This window comes from Gossypium arboreum, chromosome 10 (assembly GCF_025698485.1).
Source record: "Gossypium arboreum isolate Shixiya-1 chromosome 10, ASM2569848v2, whole genome shotgun sequence".
NCBI lineage: Eukaryota > Viridiplantae > Streptophyta > Magnoliopsida > Malvales > Malvaceae > Gossypium > Gossypium arboreum.
The window spans coordinates 21,181,869-21,197,973 of record NC_069079.1 but is presented as its reverse complement, the minus strand read 5'-3'; the positions used below and the strand labels follow the sequence as shown (position 1 = coordinate 21,197,973).

Here is a 16,105-nt window from a genome sequence, read left to right as displayed (position 1 = left end):
TGCTACATGACCTTTCATAGAAGGAATTATCATGCATTATGTACTATGCAACTATGATGTTCAAGGCCAAACATAAGTTGTTGAATATGAATGCACAAAATTTGTCTAAGTGAGATCTCTGGCGAATTCTTAACTGAAGTAACTTATTTTTAGAACTAACTAAGTTCCTCGTGAACTTATCGTGTTTCTCTTCCTCACTTCAGGTATTTCCAACCTATTGTTCGTGGGAAAAAAAAGGGAACTAAGCCAAAATCTTCACAGTCTTATGTAAGTAAGTCATCTTTAGTTTTGTAACATGTGTAGATATCGGGGCAAAGTGTAGTTTGAATTTTTGTTTTGTGCTTGTATAAGAACTCTTCAAACCTAGTTTAAATTGTAATTAGACTTCTGAAGTTAGATGGCCAGATTATTATAAACAGATTAATATTATTAGAAGGTTGTTTCATATATTACGTTTTCACAACAAAACCCTATAGGATTGTTGATTAATTATTAAATTACTTCATCTTATGATGATAGTTGAAATAACGAAGGGTTGGTCGTCATGCCATTCATTTAGGTGTTATATTTATAATTTGATCCAACTCAATATTTATTTTTCTATTTGCCAAAAATAACTTTCAATATTTATATTAAATAATTTTCTCATCGAAATTTTACTTTCGGTAAAATTATGATGATTTTACCCATGGCAAAATTTTTGAGAAAATATATTTAATATTTTACCATTCAAATTATTTACTATGATTGAATGATTTATTTTCATTTTCGGGCTTTAAAATGGCTCAAAAACATAAATTCATTCTTTCGATCATTTTTTAGTAATTCATGTTCATTTGCAAATGTATCATTTCCCACTTTCATTTCCAATTCTATTTTGAGAAAACCACATTCATTTCCAAGTGATTCCATTTTTCCATCTCAGACAAAACCATAATCATTTCTAAATGTTTTCCATTTATTTATTTTTATTCATTCTGTTCATTTCAATTCAAATATGCAATTCATTTCTGGTTTCAATGAGCTAGCGGAAAGACCGATTTGACATATGCAATTGAGCCTCGAATGATTTATAGTTAAGTATCAACTTTTCACCCTTTAATTATAAACTCATTTAGTCACGAGGTCATTCTACTCTAGTATCTTGATTGAGCTCTCCCTAACGCATACCATTACGAAAGCAACTCGATTAGTAATCGTCTAATGACTTTGTTATAAGTGTGTTACTCTCATAGGGTATCCTTAATCTCTTTGGGATAATATATGTTCTCCCAATATGATTATATTTTATCTCATTGTAACCATTACATCTTACTTCATGAAAAGTCAACCACTATCAAATAATGATCAAGTCATTCATCACAAAGACGAACGACCATTGTCCATGTTTACTTTTCATCAACCATGTAATGCCAATGAGAGGATATCATTTACCCATGTCTATAGAAGTCGTACACCTACTACATCATCTTTCAGTTCCTTATCTATTCGTACTCAAGTTTTTTCTTACATCAAAGCGTATGAGTCACACATATATAGTCACACATACATAGTCTGTCATCCACTCAAGATTTAGGTATGTCACACTATAAACATTACAAGTGAATAAATCCATAAATGAAACGAAGATCTATTCTTCTTGGGTCCAGTCCGATGTATTTTCAGTCCAGTTAGTCAGATCTATATCTCTATCTTTTGAGAGCCATCCGCTCTGATGCCCATGATAAAACATCTCTCCAATTGGACTTGATAGATGACATATTAGTCTTTCAATTAGTTTACTCATTTTCGATTATACTAAGGACATGTTTAAGTCCGTCTACTAATACAAGTTGTCTTTCTATATTACGATTTGACCGCGTAATACTGCTTAATATTAGTTAAACATTAGACAACTAATGAACAACATTTGCTTCTATTTTTTTTCCATGCAAAAACCATGTGAGGACAATATACAAAGTATTAATGTAATTCATGAATAGTTTTATTAACCTATCTGTTCGGAAAATTTAGCCACCCAAGGACAATGATTGAGTAACTTTCTCGTTTCTAACTCAACCTCAAATTTAGCCACCCCAAGGACAACAACTATTTCAATTGGAAGGCTCATGGCTAAGACTACATCTTCCAAAGTTATTGTTTCTTCGCCATGTGAGAAGTTGAAAATAAGAGTATTTGATCTCCATATTTCCTCCAAAGTCACGAGCAACAATGATCATAACAAAATAAGAAGTATTTTGACCACCTTGAAAAAACCAACTACACCTAGACAATTTGTAGGTCGAGCGTACTTTTCTTCCAGCATTAGATAATGTACATTACTTTGAATTTAGAGGTTTTATTCCTCAACGTAATAAGTATAGTTTAATATTAAAATAAAAAATCAACGTTCTAAATTCAATATTAAAATTGGAATTTTTTTCTTAAGAAGTCAATAATAATGGGAGACATCTTTTTTTTTTTTGGACAAATGTGTTTGCATATTTACCTAAAGAAAGTAGTGATTTGCCACAAAGGAATATAAATCTATTCAACAATTATATACAATAAATTTCTCAATCTCTAAGTTATTCTATAATAGAAGATAATTAGGGGAGAGTTTAATCGAATTTAATGAAAAAGTTTGAATTAATTGAGTTGACAAATCTTGTTTTATTAACTAAATTTAATTTAAATTTTTAAAATTAAATTGAGTTATATTAAATTTAACTAAAGTTGAATTTGAATATATTTAATTGAGTTAAATTAAAAAATAAATAATCCAAAACTCTAACACGAGATAATTATTATATAATTTTTACTTGAGAGTCATTGGGGCGATGAAAACTTTGCCATGAAATTCAAAAAGAACTTGACCACCCATTGATATTGAGAGAATCTGAAAAATAAGTTTTGGATATAGAAAATACTATTTTAAAAAACTCATTTTTAATTAATTGAAATTAAAACAATGCTAATATGTGACTTTTTTAACTACATTTGTCAAATTTCCATTGGCCGAAACTAGCAATTTCCGTAGGGTTGGGTAACGGAAGCCAAAAGTAGGAACCTAATTGGAGAAAAAAAAGGTTTGAGTACTACATTGAACTTCCAAGCTAAACTGAAGTAGCATTTAGTATATTATCCCTGTTCCTTAATCCTAAATCGTAATTAGCTTCCCTCGTACGCCTTTCCCGTTTCCTAACCTTGGCTGATAAAGTCACCGCCTTTATTATTTTTTGAGCCCGCGAAGGGAAACACTTCTCTTTTCAGTTCTTCCCCAAATCCTGCCACTCCTTCCATTTCATCCCTCTCTTTGATCTCAAAACAAATTCTCTAACTTTTAGGGTTTTTGAACTGCTCAAAAACCTATCGATAGTGTTTCTGCTCTATTAGCAATGGGGAAACGAAACAACATCGTCATATCCTCGTCAGACGATGAAGATTACGAGCCTTCTTCAAGGTTGACACGGAGCTACCAGAAGCCCAAATCCACGTCTTCTCTTACTCGTACGAATCCTAGTAGAGCCAAAAAGCCTCGTCTCCCGGGCTTTCGCTTAACCAAACAATCCAGCAATGTAGATGAGGTAAATACGTTCTGTTTTTATCATTATTAATTTCTTAAATGTCTTTTTCGCTCTTTTAAATGTATGTGTGTGTATATATATATATTAATCATTAAATTTGATGTTTAGTGCAGATGAGACTTGCTTTTAGAGATTTTGATGAAGTTTTGAATGGGTTCAAGGTTTCTGCCGGTATGCTGTGTATATTTCCTTCTTAACAAAATTTTTCATTAAAACATTTACTTTATGATTAATTGGAAATAGAATACGATCTAGGTTCTAGAAGGAGCAATCCAAAGGAATTGTGGGTTGATAAACATAAGCCTTCTTCTCTGGAAGAGCTTGCTGTTAACAAGAAAAAGGTGAGAGTCAATATGCTATATACTGTCCATTTGAATATCTGTAATCTACTAATTCGCATTTTTTCCCTCTCTTGTTTGTTGCAGGTTGAAGAAGTCAAGTCATGGTTTGAGGAAAGATTGATGACTCCAAAGGTAATTTCATTATATTAAAGTGGGATGTTGTGATTGTTATCTATTGCTGATGTTGAATAAGCATCTCGTTATTATTATTCTTCAACTGGTCTGAGTAAGTTCATGTGTTTTTCTTTAGTATTTACAGGATGAGGTTGGCCGTAGTTCTGTTCTCATCCTCTCTGGGCAAGCTGGGGTTGGAAAATCTGTAGGTTGTCTTAGCAAAGCATAATTTTTCTACATTTTATACTAAGGCACTGTGTTGTTGCTATTTATCCATTTTATGACTTAATGGTAGGACTATAACAGCATTTACCTGCAAGTTTTACTTGAAAATCCTGCTTCTTGTGTGTAGGCCACTGTCCATTTGATTGCATCTAAGATTGGGGCTCAATTATGTGAATGGAACACACCTACTCCCACAATTTGGCAAGAACATGTTCATAACTCAAGTGCAGGTATTTAGGTGCATCTTTCATGACGAAGTTGGGCAGAATCTTTGTCAGGTTTGCTATACGAAAACAATGGTTTCAAAAAATAATTTTTTTGTTGGCCTGGATGCAAGGAATTTTAATTATTAGCTGCTGTGTACTGCTTCCCTTTTTAATAGTTACATTTGTTAACCAATTCGAGGTGAAATATAGAATTTAAAGTCTCAGATGTGAACCATAGTTCTAAAGGCTAGTTTTTCATACAAATTCCCAATTAACTAATTCTTGCTGATAATAATATTTGTGGTCCAGGGATGAAGTACACTTCTAAGTTGGATGAGTTTGAGAATTTTGTTGAAAGAGTGAGGAAGTATGGATTGATCTCTTCATCTTTGAATGGGAACTCAAAGTCTTCAATCATATTGGTGATTGATGATCTTCCTGTAACTAATGGAAGATCAGCTTTTGAAAGACTTCAGAGGTGCTTGGTTCTGCTTGTGAGATCGACAAGGGTACCAACAGCTATATTGGTCACTGACTATGGTAATGCAGATTCATCAGACCTCACTGCAAGATGGTTGGAAGAACTACAGTTGACACTTGAGAGTGCTGGGGCTAGTAAGGTTATGCTCACAAGAAAATTGGTATTAGGTTTATTATTTTTCCAGTGGTTGCTAATTTCTAGCTGGAAATTGCAGGTTGCTTTTAATCCTATAACAAATAATTCCATAAAGAAAACACTCTCTAGAATATGCAGACAGGAGCTATGTAATGTGGCTGCTGAAGAGATTGATTTGATTGCAAGAGCCAGTGGAGGTGACATCAGACATGCAATTACTTCTTTACAGCTCTTCTGTCTGAAACCAAATGTGGAACTTGATTTATCATCATCCAATTCTACTCCCAGTTGCCCAAAAGAAAATGCAAATGTGCTCAATGAGTTCAGCGGTGGATTTTCTTCACAATATGGCAGAGATGAAACCCTGACACTTTTTCATGCATTGGGGAAATTCTTGCATAACAAAAGAGACACAGAAAATGTAGTTGCATTAGGTATTTCTTGACATATAATTTATTAATTGAAGTTCCCTTTTATGTGGGCTTGATTTATTATGAGAAAAGAAAGGGGAATATTTAGGGTCCTCATGCTATGGAATGGCTAAAAATATGTCAGTCTCTACTATGTAGTACATTGTTCTGAATATATCTAAGTTATTTAACTCTGAACTTCGCCTTTTCTCCTAGACCAAAATGCATTTCGAGTAGGGGAGAAATTCTCAAGACTTCCTTTTAAAATGGATTCTCCAGAAAAGATACTCTGCCAAGCACATGGTCAATCAAGACCTATTACAGATTTTCTTCATGAAAATGGTAACTTTTTCTTGTCTTCAATTTGCTTATGCTATGAATAAGTTTTACAATTGTTCCTTGTCTTTGTTTGTGCGTGAGAGAGAAATAGGCAGAGGGATGGAGCAAAGTGTTGTGAGTTGTTTTCTGTCCGGTTTCTCTCATGCCTGATGCTACTGCTATCCAATTCCTGCAGTTCTAGATTTTGTGAGCGATGAGGCGATGGATGATGCATGGGCTGTGGCTTCATATCTTGGTGATGCTGATTTGCTTCTCGCTACCTCTCGAAGGACTTTAAATAGACATAGTGAGATAGAGAATGTTCTACAGTCTGCTGCTGCTTCAGTCGCAGTTCGTGGAGTTCTCTATGGAAATTTTCATCCATCACCTTCAAGGTTCTATTTTCATGCTTTAGTTTAGTCCAAAGATCCACAACATTTGCACTTTGCATTAGGGAATCACTTCTTATGAAAATGTGCTATTATACCAGATGGCATGCTATTCGCAAACCAAAGCTTTGGCAGATAGAGCAATCATCATCTCACAATCAGGTGGGTTTGATGTTGTTAGTTCCCATAGTTGTAGTAATTATGAATTTACGTTTGAAGGCCATTCAGTAAAAAAAAAGTCTGGACAATGCAGAATGAGATGCTAAGGCAGAGGTTTATGGAAGATGGTGGATCGTCAAGCCTTTCCGAAGTATCGGTTATAGCTACAGAGTATAGACCTGTGTTAAAATGGGTTGGTTACAGAAAAGCCAGAGATGTTGAAACTCATGAGTCGGAAGATGAGAGCGTAAAAAGAATGAGTATAGATGAAGAAGAAAGTGAAATTTCTGATGATGATGATATTGAAGATTGGTGAGAGATAGATACTTAATAGCTGCTCTGCTCAAGGATCAAGCCTTATTCAAGCAGACAGCCAGTCGTTCATTGTAAAATAATTAGTTCTGCATTTTTTTTACTTAAAACATATGTGACACTTTCCCTCTGTAAATATCCTCTTCTGTTAATTTCTTCTTAGTTGCATACGTTACAATTTTTAGTTTCCAACCTCAGGCTAAGCATGGACCAAAATTGACAGTGATGGTGTTTAATATAATCCCGTATAGTAGAGTTGGCATGCTTTTAGAGAGATGCAATTTTGGAGTTTAATTAATCTATGTTATAACTTTGACATGTTTTGTTTAGAAGCTATATGCATATGGGTTGTTTGTAAATATTGAAGGTCTGCGGCTTGTATTTGGCGGTGGAGCCGATGCAGAGAAATAGTATTGAGCTCGAAGCAGTTATTAAGCTGGAATTGGTATGGAATTTTCACTAACACCCTCACCTCATTACTTTATTTCAAGTGCATGCAACATTGTAGTAAACAGAAGTACCCATTTAAGCATAGCATTTTTTATAATTAATTCAGGGTTCTTTCGGTCTGGTTGGTAGTTTTTCTATTTTATTATTTGCTTCTTCTAATGTAAGTGGAAGTGCAACTGTTCAACATATAGGTTCATAGTTCTCAACTTATGGTTATGTGCATTGATGGTTGATGATAATTGTTAAAATGGGTTTGAAGTGCTCAATATATAAGTCGGTTAACCGATTTAATTAATCAGTGTAAAGTTGATTTGGTTAGTGAATTAAGTTAAAGTCGATGGATCGGTTTGACTGAACTAATTGTATAAACAGAATGTTGACCCTTAAAAAATCCCAAATAGATGGAAATGGTATCCAGAATTAAATATTGGGCTTCTTACCTCAGGAGCTGCTTCTACGTGACTATCGTGGAACATATCATGAACCATGGTTGGTATTTTAACTCTAGAAGGAGCTTCCTGCTCCAATGGAACAGCACATGCCAGGAAGTAACCATGATTGAGAAAATACATTCGAACCTTGCAATTCAATTAATTTCATACTATTTATTAGGTCATACAGTGAGAATTCGACAACAAAGATTAATTCATTAAGCATTATACGTATCAAATCATGAAACATGACTTTTCTGCTTTACTTTATGAATGTTTATAACGAATATTTTCTTTTTCCACTTCATTTTGCTGCAAGATGTATGGTACGGTGGGTGAATGATTACTTTATAATCTTCCTTTTGACGGGTAATTATTGTAATTTATACCTATTAACCTTAAATTTTATAATTTTTCTAAGAATTTGCTTGTTCTGATTTCAATAGAATCTAAAGTCATAACTTTCAATAAAATCTTTCTACTTTCTACTTTTCTGCTCCAAATTTTATTTCGGACTTCATGAACCTGAAGGCATCTGCCAGTGTAAGGCTTCATTGGCTTGAACTAGTACACCACAACACCCTCCTCAACAACTTTAGTTGGAGCCCCGGTTCTTTCCCGGCTCTCACGATAACCACTCTCCTCCTAACGTAAGCTTCTTTGTAGTAATTAGGAACCTGAAAATCGAAGAGTATCTCATGTATGAACTTAATATTTACATAGCAGTGCCTTAAGAAACAGAAAAGAAAAGCTTAAACACATGCATGCATATTACTATATGTACTAATATGCATGATTGCTTTACCTTCTTGAAGGTTTATTTTTTCTGGGGATAAGTCCATGTCCATGTGTAACTAAATGTATGAATTTCTTCTACTCTGCTGTTTTCTAAGCCACTAAACATGTGATACTGAAATCGTGCTATATTTACAATTTCTTGAGTCAGGGTAAGTTTGGCTTTACTTTTGAAATAATTTAATTTGGGATTTAAGTGTTTAATATTACTGTTAAAATATATTTGAAAAAATAAAAATATTTAATTTAGATATGATATTTTAAGTAAAAATAAGTTTTCAAAAATCAAAAGCTAGACAACTAACAGGCAAATATATATTAGAAAACCAAAAATCTAGAAAATTTTTATGTTTTTTTGGTTGGTTTAAAAATTTGGTTATTTTAACCAACTAACCTAAAAAATAAATATCTATAAACATGATCTAGTTTGAAAAATTATGATGGAGATAACCTAAAATTTACAGTGTTGGGCGGTGCCGTATCACCGCCGGCACCACCCTCCGTCATTCTCTAATCATGCTTTAATGATTGTCCCGTCCAATAAAAAATGTATTTTTTGGTGTCGGCACTGTAATGGCCAATACCTATGTATTTTTTTGAAATACCTTCCAACAATTTTGGGTATTCTACAATATAAAGAAAAAAATATTTTAATAGGTGCCAACGTTGAAGTGACCATCATCGGTTCAAAATACAAAAAATAAATTGAAGAGAAAGAGAACTGCACTCCAATTGTGTCAGTTGGCGTAATGGATGTTGGCGGTAGCTAACTGCATAGTGGAGTGAAGGCGACTTTTGTCTTATCTCCTCTCTCTTCTCATTTTTTTTTCTTATTTTTCATTCTTTACTCCTCGTCTTTCTTCATCTCTTCTTCCTTCTCCATTTGCCCTAGCCGCCGCCTTCACTCCATTATGCAATTAGCTATTGTCGACATTCATCGGGCCAACTAACACAACTGGAGTGCAGCTTTTTTCCTCCTCAATCCATTTTTTTTATTTTAAACCAGTGCCGACCACTTCAACACCGGCACCAAAAAAACAAAAATTCTTTTTTTTTTTTTTTTAAGTTTTGAGGCCACTTCAACGGCTATACCTATTAAAATTTTATTTTTTTTTTCTTTTTAACTTGTAAAATACCCATTTTTTTCCAAGGTATTTCAAATATATATATATGGGTGTCGGCAATTACATTGTCCGTATCAAAAAAGATATTATTTTTTATTAGATGGGGCAATCATTAAGGTATGATTAGGAAATGATGGAGGGTGGTGCCAGCGGTGAGATGGTTGGCACTGTCCGGCATGGTAGATTTCAGGGTATTTCTGTCATAATTTTTCAAATAGGGTTATTTTTGTTAATATTTATTTTTTTTAGGTTAGTTATGTAAAATAGCCGAAAAACTTAGCTTGACAAGTAGTTGCAACATAAAAAGCTATCTGATTAACAATAATTATGAGTGGAAAAATTGATTTGACGAGTAAACGATGCTAAACAAACCCAGCAAAAGGCCATCAAGGAGTAGTGGCAAGGTTTGAAAAGGAAAGGTAGTTTAATGAGAATTCATGAACAGTAGTCAGCTTTTTCAACCTCAAACCGATACTCTTGGCCCTTCGGAATAACTTCAATCATAAAAACATATTCATATTCTCAAACACCGGCGGACCCACTTTTTAGAATTCAACAGGTCCCACCGCTGTTATCACACTTGCCAACAAGGGATCATAAGTTTGAGTCTCTGTTAACTTCCCGGTCACCAATAGATGAGGACAAGTTTCATCAATGAAGCCGCAAGAAAAGGTATATCAAGATTGTGGGTGTTGGATTCAACGTACCAGTTTCTATTGTCCAATTTTGTGATGGCTGAATAATTACTTCATATGTATATTGTTAGGCTTAATGTCTGAATGGGTCCTGGGTCATTATACTTGGTTAGTTGAAGAGTTTGTCGTGACAGTTCAGATTTGTTACCAATTGGAATCAAATGCCTTTTGCTTGCTGCTGGATAGACAGTGTGCTGAGTTTTAATTTGCTTGTATTCTATTACCAGCATGCCGCCAGCTAAAAGTTGAGCAGAAAATGTTAACACTTGTTTTTTTACAAATAAATTTTGGATCTAACATTTCTGTCCTGTCGGACTAAAAGACTCTCAAATCGAGATGATCTCAACTGAAAGCATTATTCAACACAATCTTTTATATATATATATATATAGCAACAAGTCAGTAACGATATCATGTAGCGAGTAAGGTTGTTTAAAAAAAATCAATTCCATATTTTCGTTGCTAAATTTATCTACAGTCACATTACAAATTTGGGAGGGTAAAACAAGGAATACCCAACCAAAGAAATGTACACAGAGTGACCATATATGTATATACCTCCACTTGTCTCACCAGAGCCACCATCCCCCCTTCTCAAAAGTGGATTCACCAAAGCACATGCCATCAATCAAAACTCGAGTAGAAACAAGAGTCCTTACGGTGCTCATGGAGATACCAAACAAGCACAAAATCCGGAACATGTTCCATTTCCCTCGCACTCCGCTGATCAACCCTCCCAAAATGTCAATTTTAATTTATAACTTCCAAGTAATACGGTGACTAGGAATAGGCCGTGCACTGATGCTTGCAGTTCGTAAAAGTCGGCGAAACTCTTCAAGACTTATTTTTCCATCTCTATCGATGTCAGCCTCCTCGAGCAAAGGGTCAATGGAGCCTTTTAAGCCCGTGTGCTGCAAAAACAATTGCACACTGTGAATAAGGGAACATAATTACTATTCTAGTAACACATTCTTCATAAAAAAGTTGAGATACATTTGCTAGAAATAACATTGGCCACTTTGGATATCAGGACATCCTGAACACATTGATTCAACTTCGTATTATATAATACTATCAAACCCATGGTTCACCTCATGAATGGACTGACACCAAAATATACTACTTACCATTCTAAGCTCATCTGGAGTTATAAACCCATCTCTATCCACGTCAAATTTCTGAAAAGCTGCCTCTGATCGCATCTGCCATTTTTCAGAATCATGTTCTTCCATTTGATTCACATGTAGAGCTGCTGCAATGAACTCGGTGAAATCAACAAGCCCATCTGTGTTGATATCAATCTGTGTGATCAAGGGAAACAAACAATAATCAAAACCAAAGAAAAGAAAAGAAGACCTTCAAATTAAGAACAGGAAATCTGTAGTCACCGCTTGAAGAATCTCAATGACACGTGACTCCTTCAACTTCCAAGGAAGATCTTTAGCAAGGGCCTGCACTGAAACCATCCCTATTAGTTTGAAATTTTAAGTAAAAAACACTATAGAAGTTAGATGTGATAGAAATGTTGACCTGTCTCATCTCTTCAAGACTAATAACACCATTCTTATCCACATCGATTGCATGAAACTGATCCCGAAGATCAGCTATCTCCTCTTCATTAAGTGTGCTAGCCAATGCCTACAGGATAATGAAAATAATAACACTTATACGTCAAGATATGAACAACCAAAGGAGGGAACAATAGCCACTTGTGCCCATAAAATATTCCACTAAGGTTTTTAGAGAAACAAAAACTAGGTTACCCTCAGAGCAAACTGCTTCAATCGACTGTACTTCACAAATTGCCGCATGTTGCTCAGAACAGATATATCAATAGGAATCTCAGATGCATCTCCCCCTTCTCTAACCCATGGGTGTGCTGAAGAAATTGAAACCAATCAGATATTCTATAAATAATAGAAGGATAAAATTATAGCAAAGTAGAAGATTTGTTTTAGCAGCTAGTAGTAAACTTGACAGGTAAGGTACTAAGGTACCATACATTTCATAGAGCTAAAAGAAAAAAGGAAAAATAAATAATTAAGATGAGATGATTTAAAGACATACATAGGGCCTGAGCAGCAGTCAGTCTAGCCCGGGGATCCTTCACCAATAACTTCTTCACAAAGTCTTTAGCACTGTCACTAATTGTTGGCCATGGTTTACGACGAAAATCAGGCTTGTTCTTCAAAACCTGAAATTATAGACAGTTGCATATGAATTCTCCGGAAAGTAAATGCATTAAATAAACAAAAACCATAAGACAATACATCTAAGACAGGGTAAAGTAACTTGGAAGGTGAACAAAATATCCAGAAATTTTCCTCATGGACATATACATAAAAAGAGAACAAAGGATTAAATAGAGTGCACATGTATCCAAAAGTATGGCCACCAGTTCATGTAACATGAGCATGGTGTAGAAACAGGCATACCACCAGTCTACATCTGATAATAATAAAGTAAAATTACAAACCCAGAGAAAGCAATGAAAGAATAAATCAAGATCCATGATCAGGAAATGTACCACACCTCCCTAAATATACCGTCCTCGGTCTTATCCCAAAAAGGCCGCTTCCCACAAAGCAAAATGTAGGTAATTACACCAATACTCCATACATCTGATTCCGGCCCTGACTTTCTTTTCAATACTTCAGGAGCAACATAGTAGGCACTGCCAACAATATCTTGAAACCTCTTCCCTGCATTTAATCATAGTTCAAGATTATATAGCTTTGATGTTTGTTGCATGATTATTCTAAAATTAGCAAATGCAACTCACCAGGTCTGATAAAGTCTGACAAACCAAAATCTGTAGCCTTCAGAGGTGAGTCCTCTTTGGTTGACTTAAATAGGAAATTCTACAGACAAGAAACAATGAGGAAACCGTAAAGATGCAGCATGACTTCCTAAAGAGGAAGTTTTACGAGTTATCCATGTTAATGTAGTTGAGCATACCTCAGGTTTCATGTCACGATGAACCAAGCCACGTAAATGACATTCGGCAGCAACTTTGAGCATCTGCCGTACAACAAATGCTGCATCTTTTTCACTATAGCGGCTGTCCTTTCTGATAGAAGATGGCAAGCATAAGTTACTACTGGAAGTAACACTATTGAAAACATTAACAGAAAGTATTGACTACCATATTTGGTCCATAAATTCACATTATTTAAGAGTAACAATATCAAAATTTTAGTATCCTTACTTGGCCAATATCCGGTCCAGCAACTCTCCACCCTCACACAACCTAGAATCAGATAGCATCAACATGTAAGATAGTCAAGATATAAAAGGATTAATATGAAATCATATTAGAGGAGAAGGCCAAATATGAACCACTAGGCAAACAAAACTTTTGGGCAAAATTGAACATCAGAAGACAAGAAAAAGAAAATGATACAATTAAAAGAAAACCGGAACTGAATGAACAGCCATAATTGTAGATAAAATATAGAAACTTACTCCATAACAATGTATACATAGGAATCATCCTCAAATGCATTATAAAATTGAACCACATTCTCATGGCCTTTCAGGGCCTCTAATATCTTGACTTCTCGCTTGACATCCTCAACAGCAATTGGAAGAACCATCTGCATGCAACCCAGGGTTTTAAAATAAGAGAAAGAGTAAAAAATAAGTCCCACTATGCTTATACCGAATTAGTGTCAATTCGAACAACAAAATAATGCAGCTTAAAGGTTGCTGCTTCACATGAAGCTTTAATTATGATGTCAATCAAATTGAACTGCTGCAAAATCCTATAATCCAATCTTTCCATACCAAGATCTTAAAACTGTAATAAATAAGATTGCCAAACAGATGCAAAATCATCATAGCTCAACTAGACTATTGCATATCCCTACCAAATTTTGTCCTTACTTAGGCAATGATGCTTCTAGTTAAGACCATCTATCCCCATTACATTAAAAAACAGAGAAGAGAAAGGCTTCCAGCTTCCCGTATCCAGACAAATGTGATCAATAATATATATATATATATAACCAATAAGGAATCCAAAATAGAAGTTAAATTTCTCACATCCCCCACCAATATGGAAAATTCAATCCAAATTAACCCTAAAATTCTCATCTTTTAAGTTATCAAACCCTCAAAAAAATCCCATCTTGAATATGACAATCAAAGGAAGTAATATAAAAACATGAAAAGAATACCTTCATTTTCTCAATTTTCTTAACGGCAACGCGATCGCCATTTTCATTGTCTATGGCAACGTAGGTGTATCCAAATTGACCGTGCCCCAACAATTTCCCAGTTGTGTATCGCTTCTCAAAATCCTTACGGTACCCAAAATCTGTACGCTTACCACAAGGCACGTTCCCACCGTGTTTCCTCGAACTAGGCTTGGCTTTGAACTGTTGCTGCTGTTGATGTTTAACAGTTGGCTTATGAGACTCCTTTTTGGCATTGGTCGTTGTTGTGGAGGAGGCGGGTTGCTTTTCTTCGTGGTGGTCGGGGGAGGGGTTGCTGCTTGCGCCAAAGACCTTGGTGGTGGAGAGGCAGATCCCCATGACGATAACAAAGGAAGGAAGAAGAGAGGGTATTCAAACAATGAGCTCTAGAGATGGAATCCCATAAGGAAAAAGAAGAAGGTAAATGAAATGAAAATAAATAGCAAGAAGTGGGAAATGATAAAACTCCCCCAACAGAAAGAGGAAGAAGGGAGACTAGAATCAAATTTAATTAGTTTATTGTATGACCAAAAAAAAAAAAAAAATATCAAGTTATGATATCATGAAAACACAAATCCACTCTTTTTCTTTTTACTAAATTAACTCTTTTATCTATTTATATCTTCCACCTAAAATTATTTTATTTTATTACACATTCCAGCTTTCCTTTTTGCTTTAAAAAGATAACAGATTTAATGCTTAAATTCTTGTCTTATTTATGGGCTAATTGGGCAAAAATAGATTTGCCGCTTGCTTTTTATTCACTACCTTCACCTTTCTTTTTTTGGCAATCTCAAAACTTTCACTTTATGATTGCCACTTTGTTGGCCTTCAAAATCAAAACTCATATCTTTTCATCATCTGCTTACTTCTCTAAGTTTTCATCAAAACATCATATACCAAAAATATTTTAATCCACAACTCCATTATTTTTATATATTAACTAATTTGTAAATTTATAATAACCCAAACATACTTTAAAAATGTTAAATTAATTAAATATTAAATTACAAAAATATTAGTAATTTTTTTAAAATAAAAATATAATATGATCATGCCTAAAATAGTGTTAGGTGAATTGCATACAAATATGGGCGGGCTTGAATGAAATACTAGACTCATATTTTAAGTCATGCTGAGTTTGGATAAACATAAAATATGTTAATAATATTATTAGATTTAGCTCATCTACAGTATTGTAATTTTCAAGTTGAATTTAATTTTGAGTTTAAAAGTAAAGGAAAAATACAACTATTTTATTTCAAATTGTATTTTAATATTTATTCAATTTCTAATTAATATGTAAATTAGTTCATATTAAGTATTTAAGGTTGATTTTAGTTACTCTGAAGTGGAAATTGGGCTGAGATGCTCAAAGGGGGTGAATTAAGAGGGAGCTAAGATGCTTTCTAATAATTAAGCTAGTCGGAGAAAGTAAGATAAATGAGATTATTGAGGAACGATATGAGATGAAGCAGATAATGCCCGTATTGGTGCTTAAGATTACTCCACCAATAAGTATTTCTCACCTGCCATAATTTTCCGATTAAATACAACTTGCGGTGTTTTTTTAACATTTTCCTTCTTATTTTCAAGTTTCCCCCTCCTTTGGATATAAAAAATCATGAAAAAGAAAGGTAAAATAAATTATCAAAATAGTCACTTTTGTTTATCTCATATTATATTTTAGTCACTGAATCATTAATTGTCATTAACAGTGTAATAATAAGTTGACGTGACAAGTTAATTATCATTTCA

General features: G+C 34.2%; 2 protein-coding genes across 5 annotated transcripts; one reads left to right on the top strand and one right to left on the bottom strand.

The window, feature by feature from the left end:
- Window positions 1-3,135: 3,135 nt before the first annotated feature.
- Window positions 3,136-6,937, top strand: LOC108486977 (cell cycle checkpoint protein RAD17). Of its 4 annotated transcripts, none has more exons than XM_017791150.2 (12): window positions 3,139-3,566; window positions 3,680-3,737; window positions 3,822-3,907; window positions 3,992-4,039; window positions 4,167-4,226; window positions 4,374-4,476; window positions 4,762-5,072; window positions 5,148-5,502; window positions 5,695-5,820; window positions 5,993-6,191; window positions 6,287-6,347; window positions 6,439-6,937. In XM_017791150.2, the coding sequence occupies exons 1-12, from the start codon at window positions 3,378-3,380 to the stop codon at window positions 6,658-6,660; spliced, it is 1,818 nt and encodes a 605-aa protein (XP_017646639.1). In that variant the 5' UTR covers window positions 3,139-3,377; the 3' UTR covers window positions 6,661-6,937. The 4 variants fall into 4 exon arrangements, with proteins under 4 accessions (XP_017646638.1, XP_017646637.1, XP_017646639.1 ...); XM_053019870.1 differs by having other exon boundaries at window positions 4,158-4,226; XM_017791149.2 differs by having other exon boundaries at window positions 3,136-3,566; window positions 4,762-5,502.
- A 3,569-nt stretch (window positions 6,938-10,506) lies between these two features.
- LOC108487163 (calcium-dependent protein kinase 28-like) lies at window positions 10,507-14,971 on the bottom strand. Its single transcript, XM_017791427.2, has 12 exons — window positions 14,330-14,971; window positions 13,617-13,747; window positions 13,360-13,401; window positions 13,110-13,221; window positions 12,934-13,012; window positions 12,684-12,853; window positions 12,219-12,345; window positions 11,915-12,030; window positions 11,682-11,789; window positions 11,540-11,602; window positions 11,279-11,452; window positions 10,507-11,062 (listed from the first exon to the last, which is right to left on the bottom strand). The coding sequence occupies exons 1-12, from the start codon at window positions 14,684-14,686 to the stop codon at window positions 10,907-10,909; spliced, it is 1,635 nt and encodes a 544-aa protein (XP_017646916.1). The 5' UTR covers window positions 14,687-14,971; the 3' UTR covers window positions 10,507-10,906.
- Window positions 14,972-16,105: the final 1,134 nt, after the last annotated feature.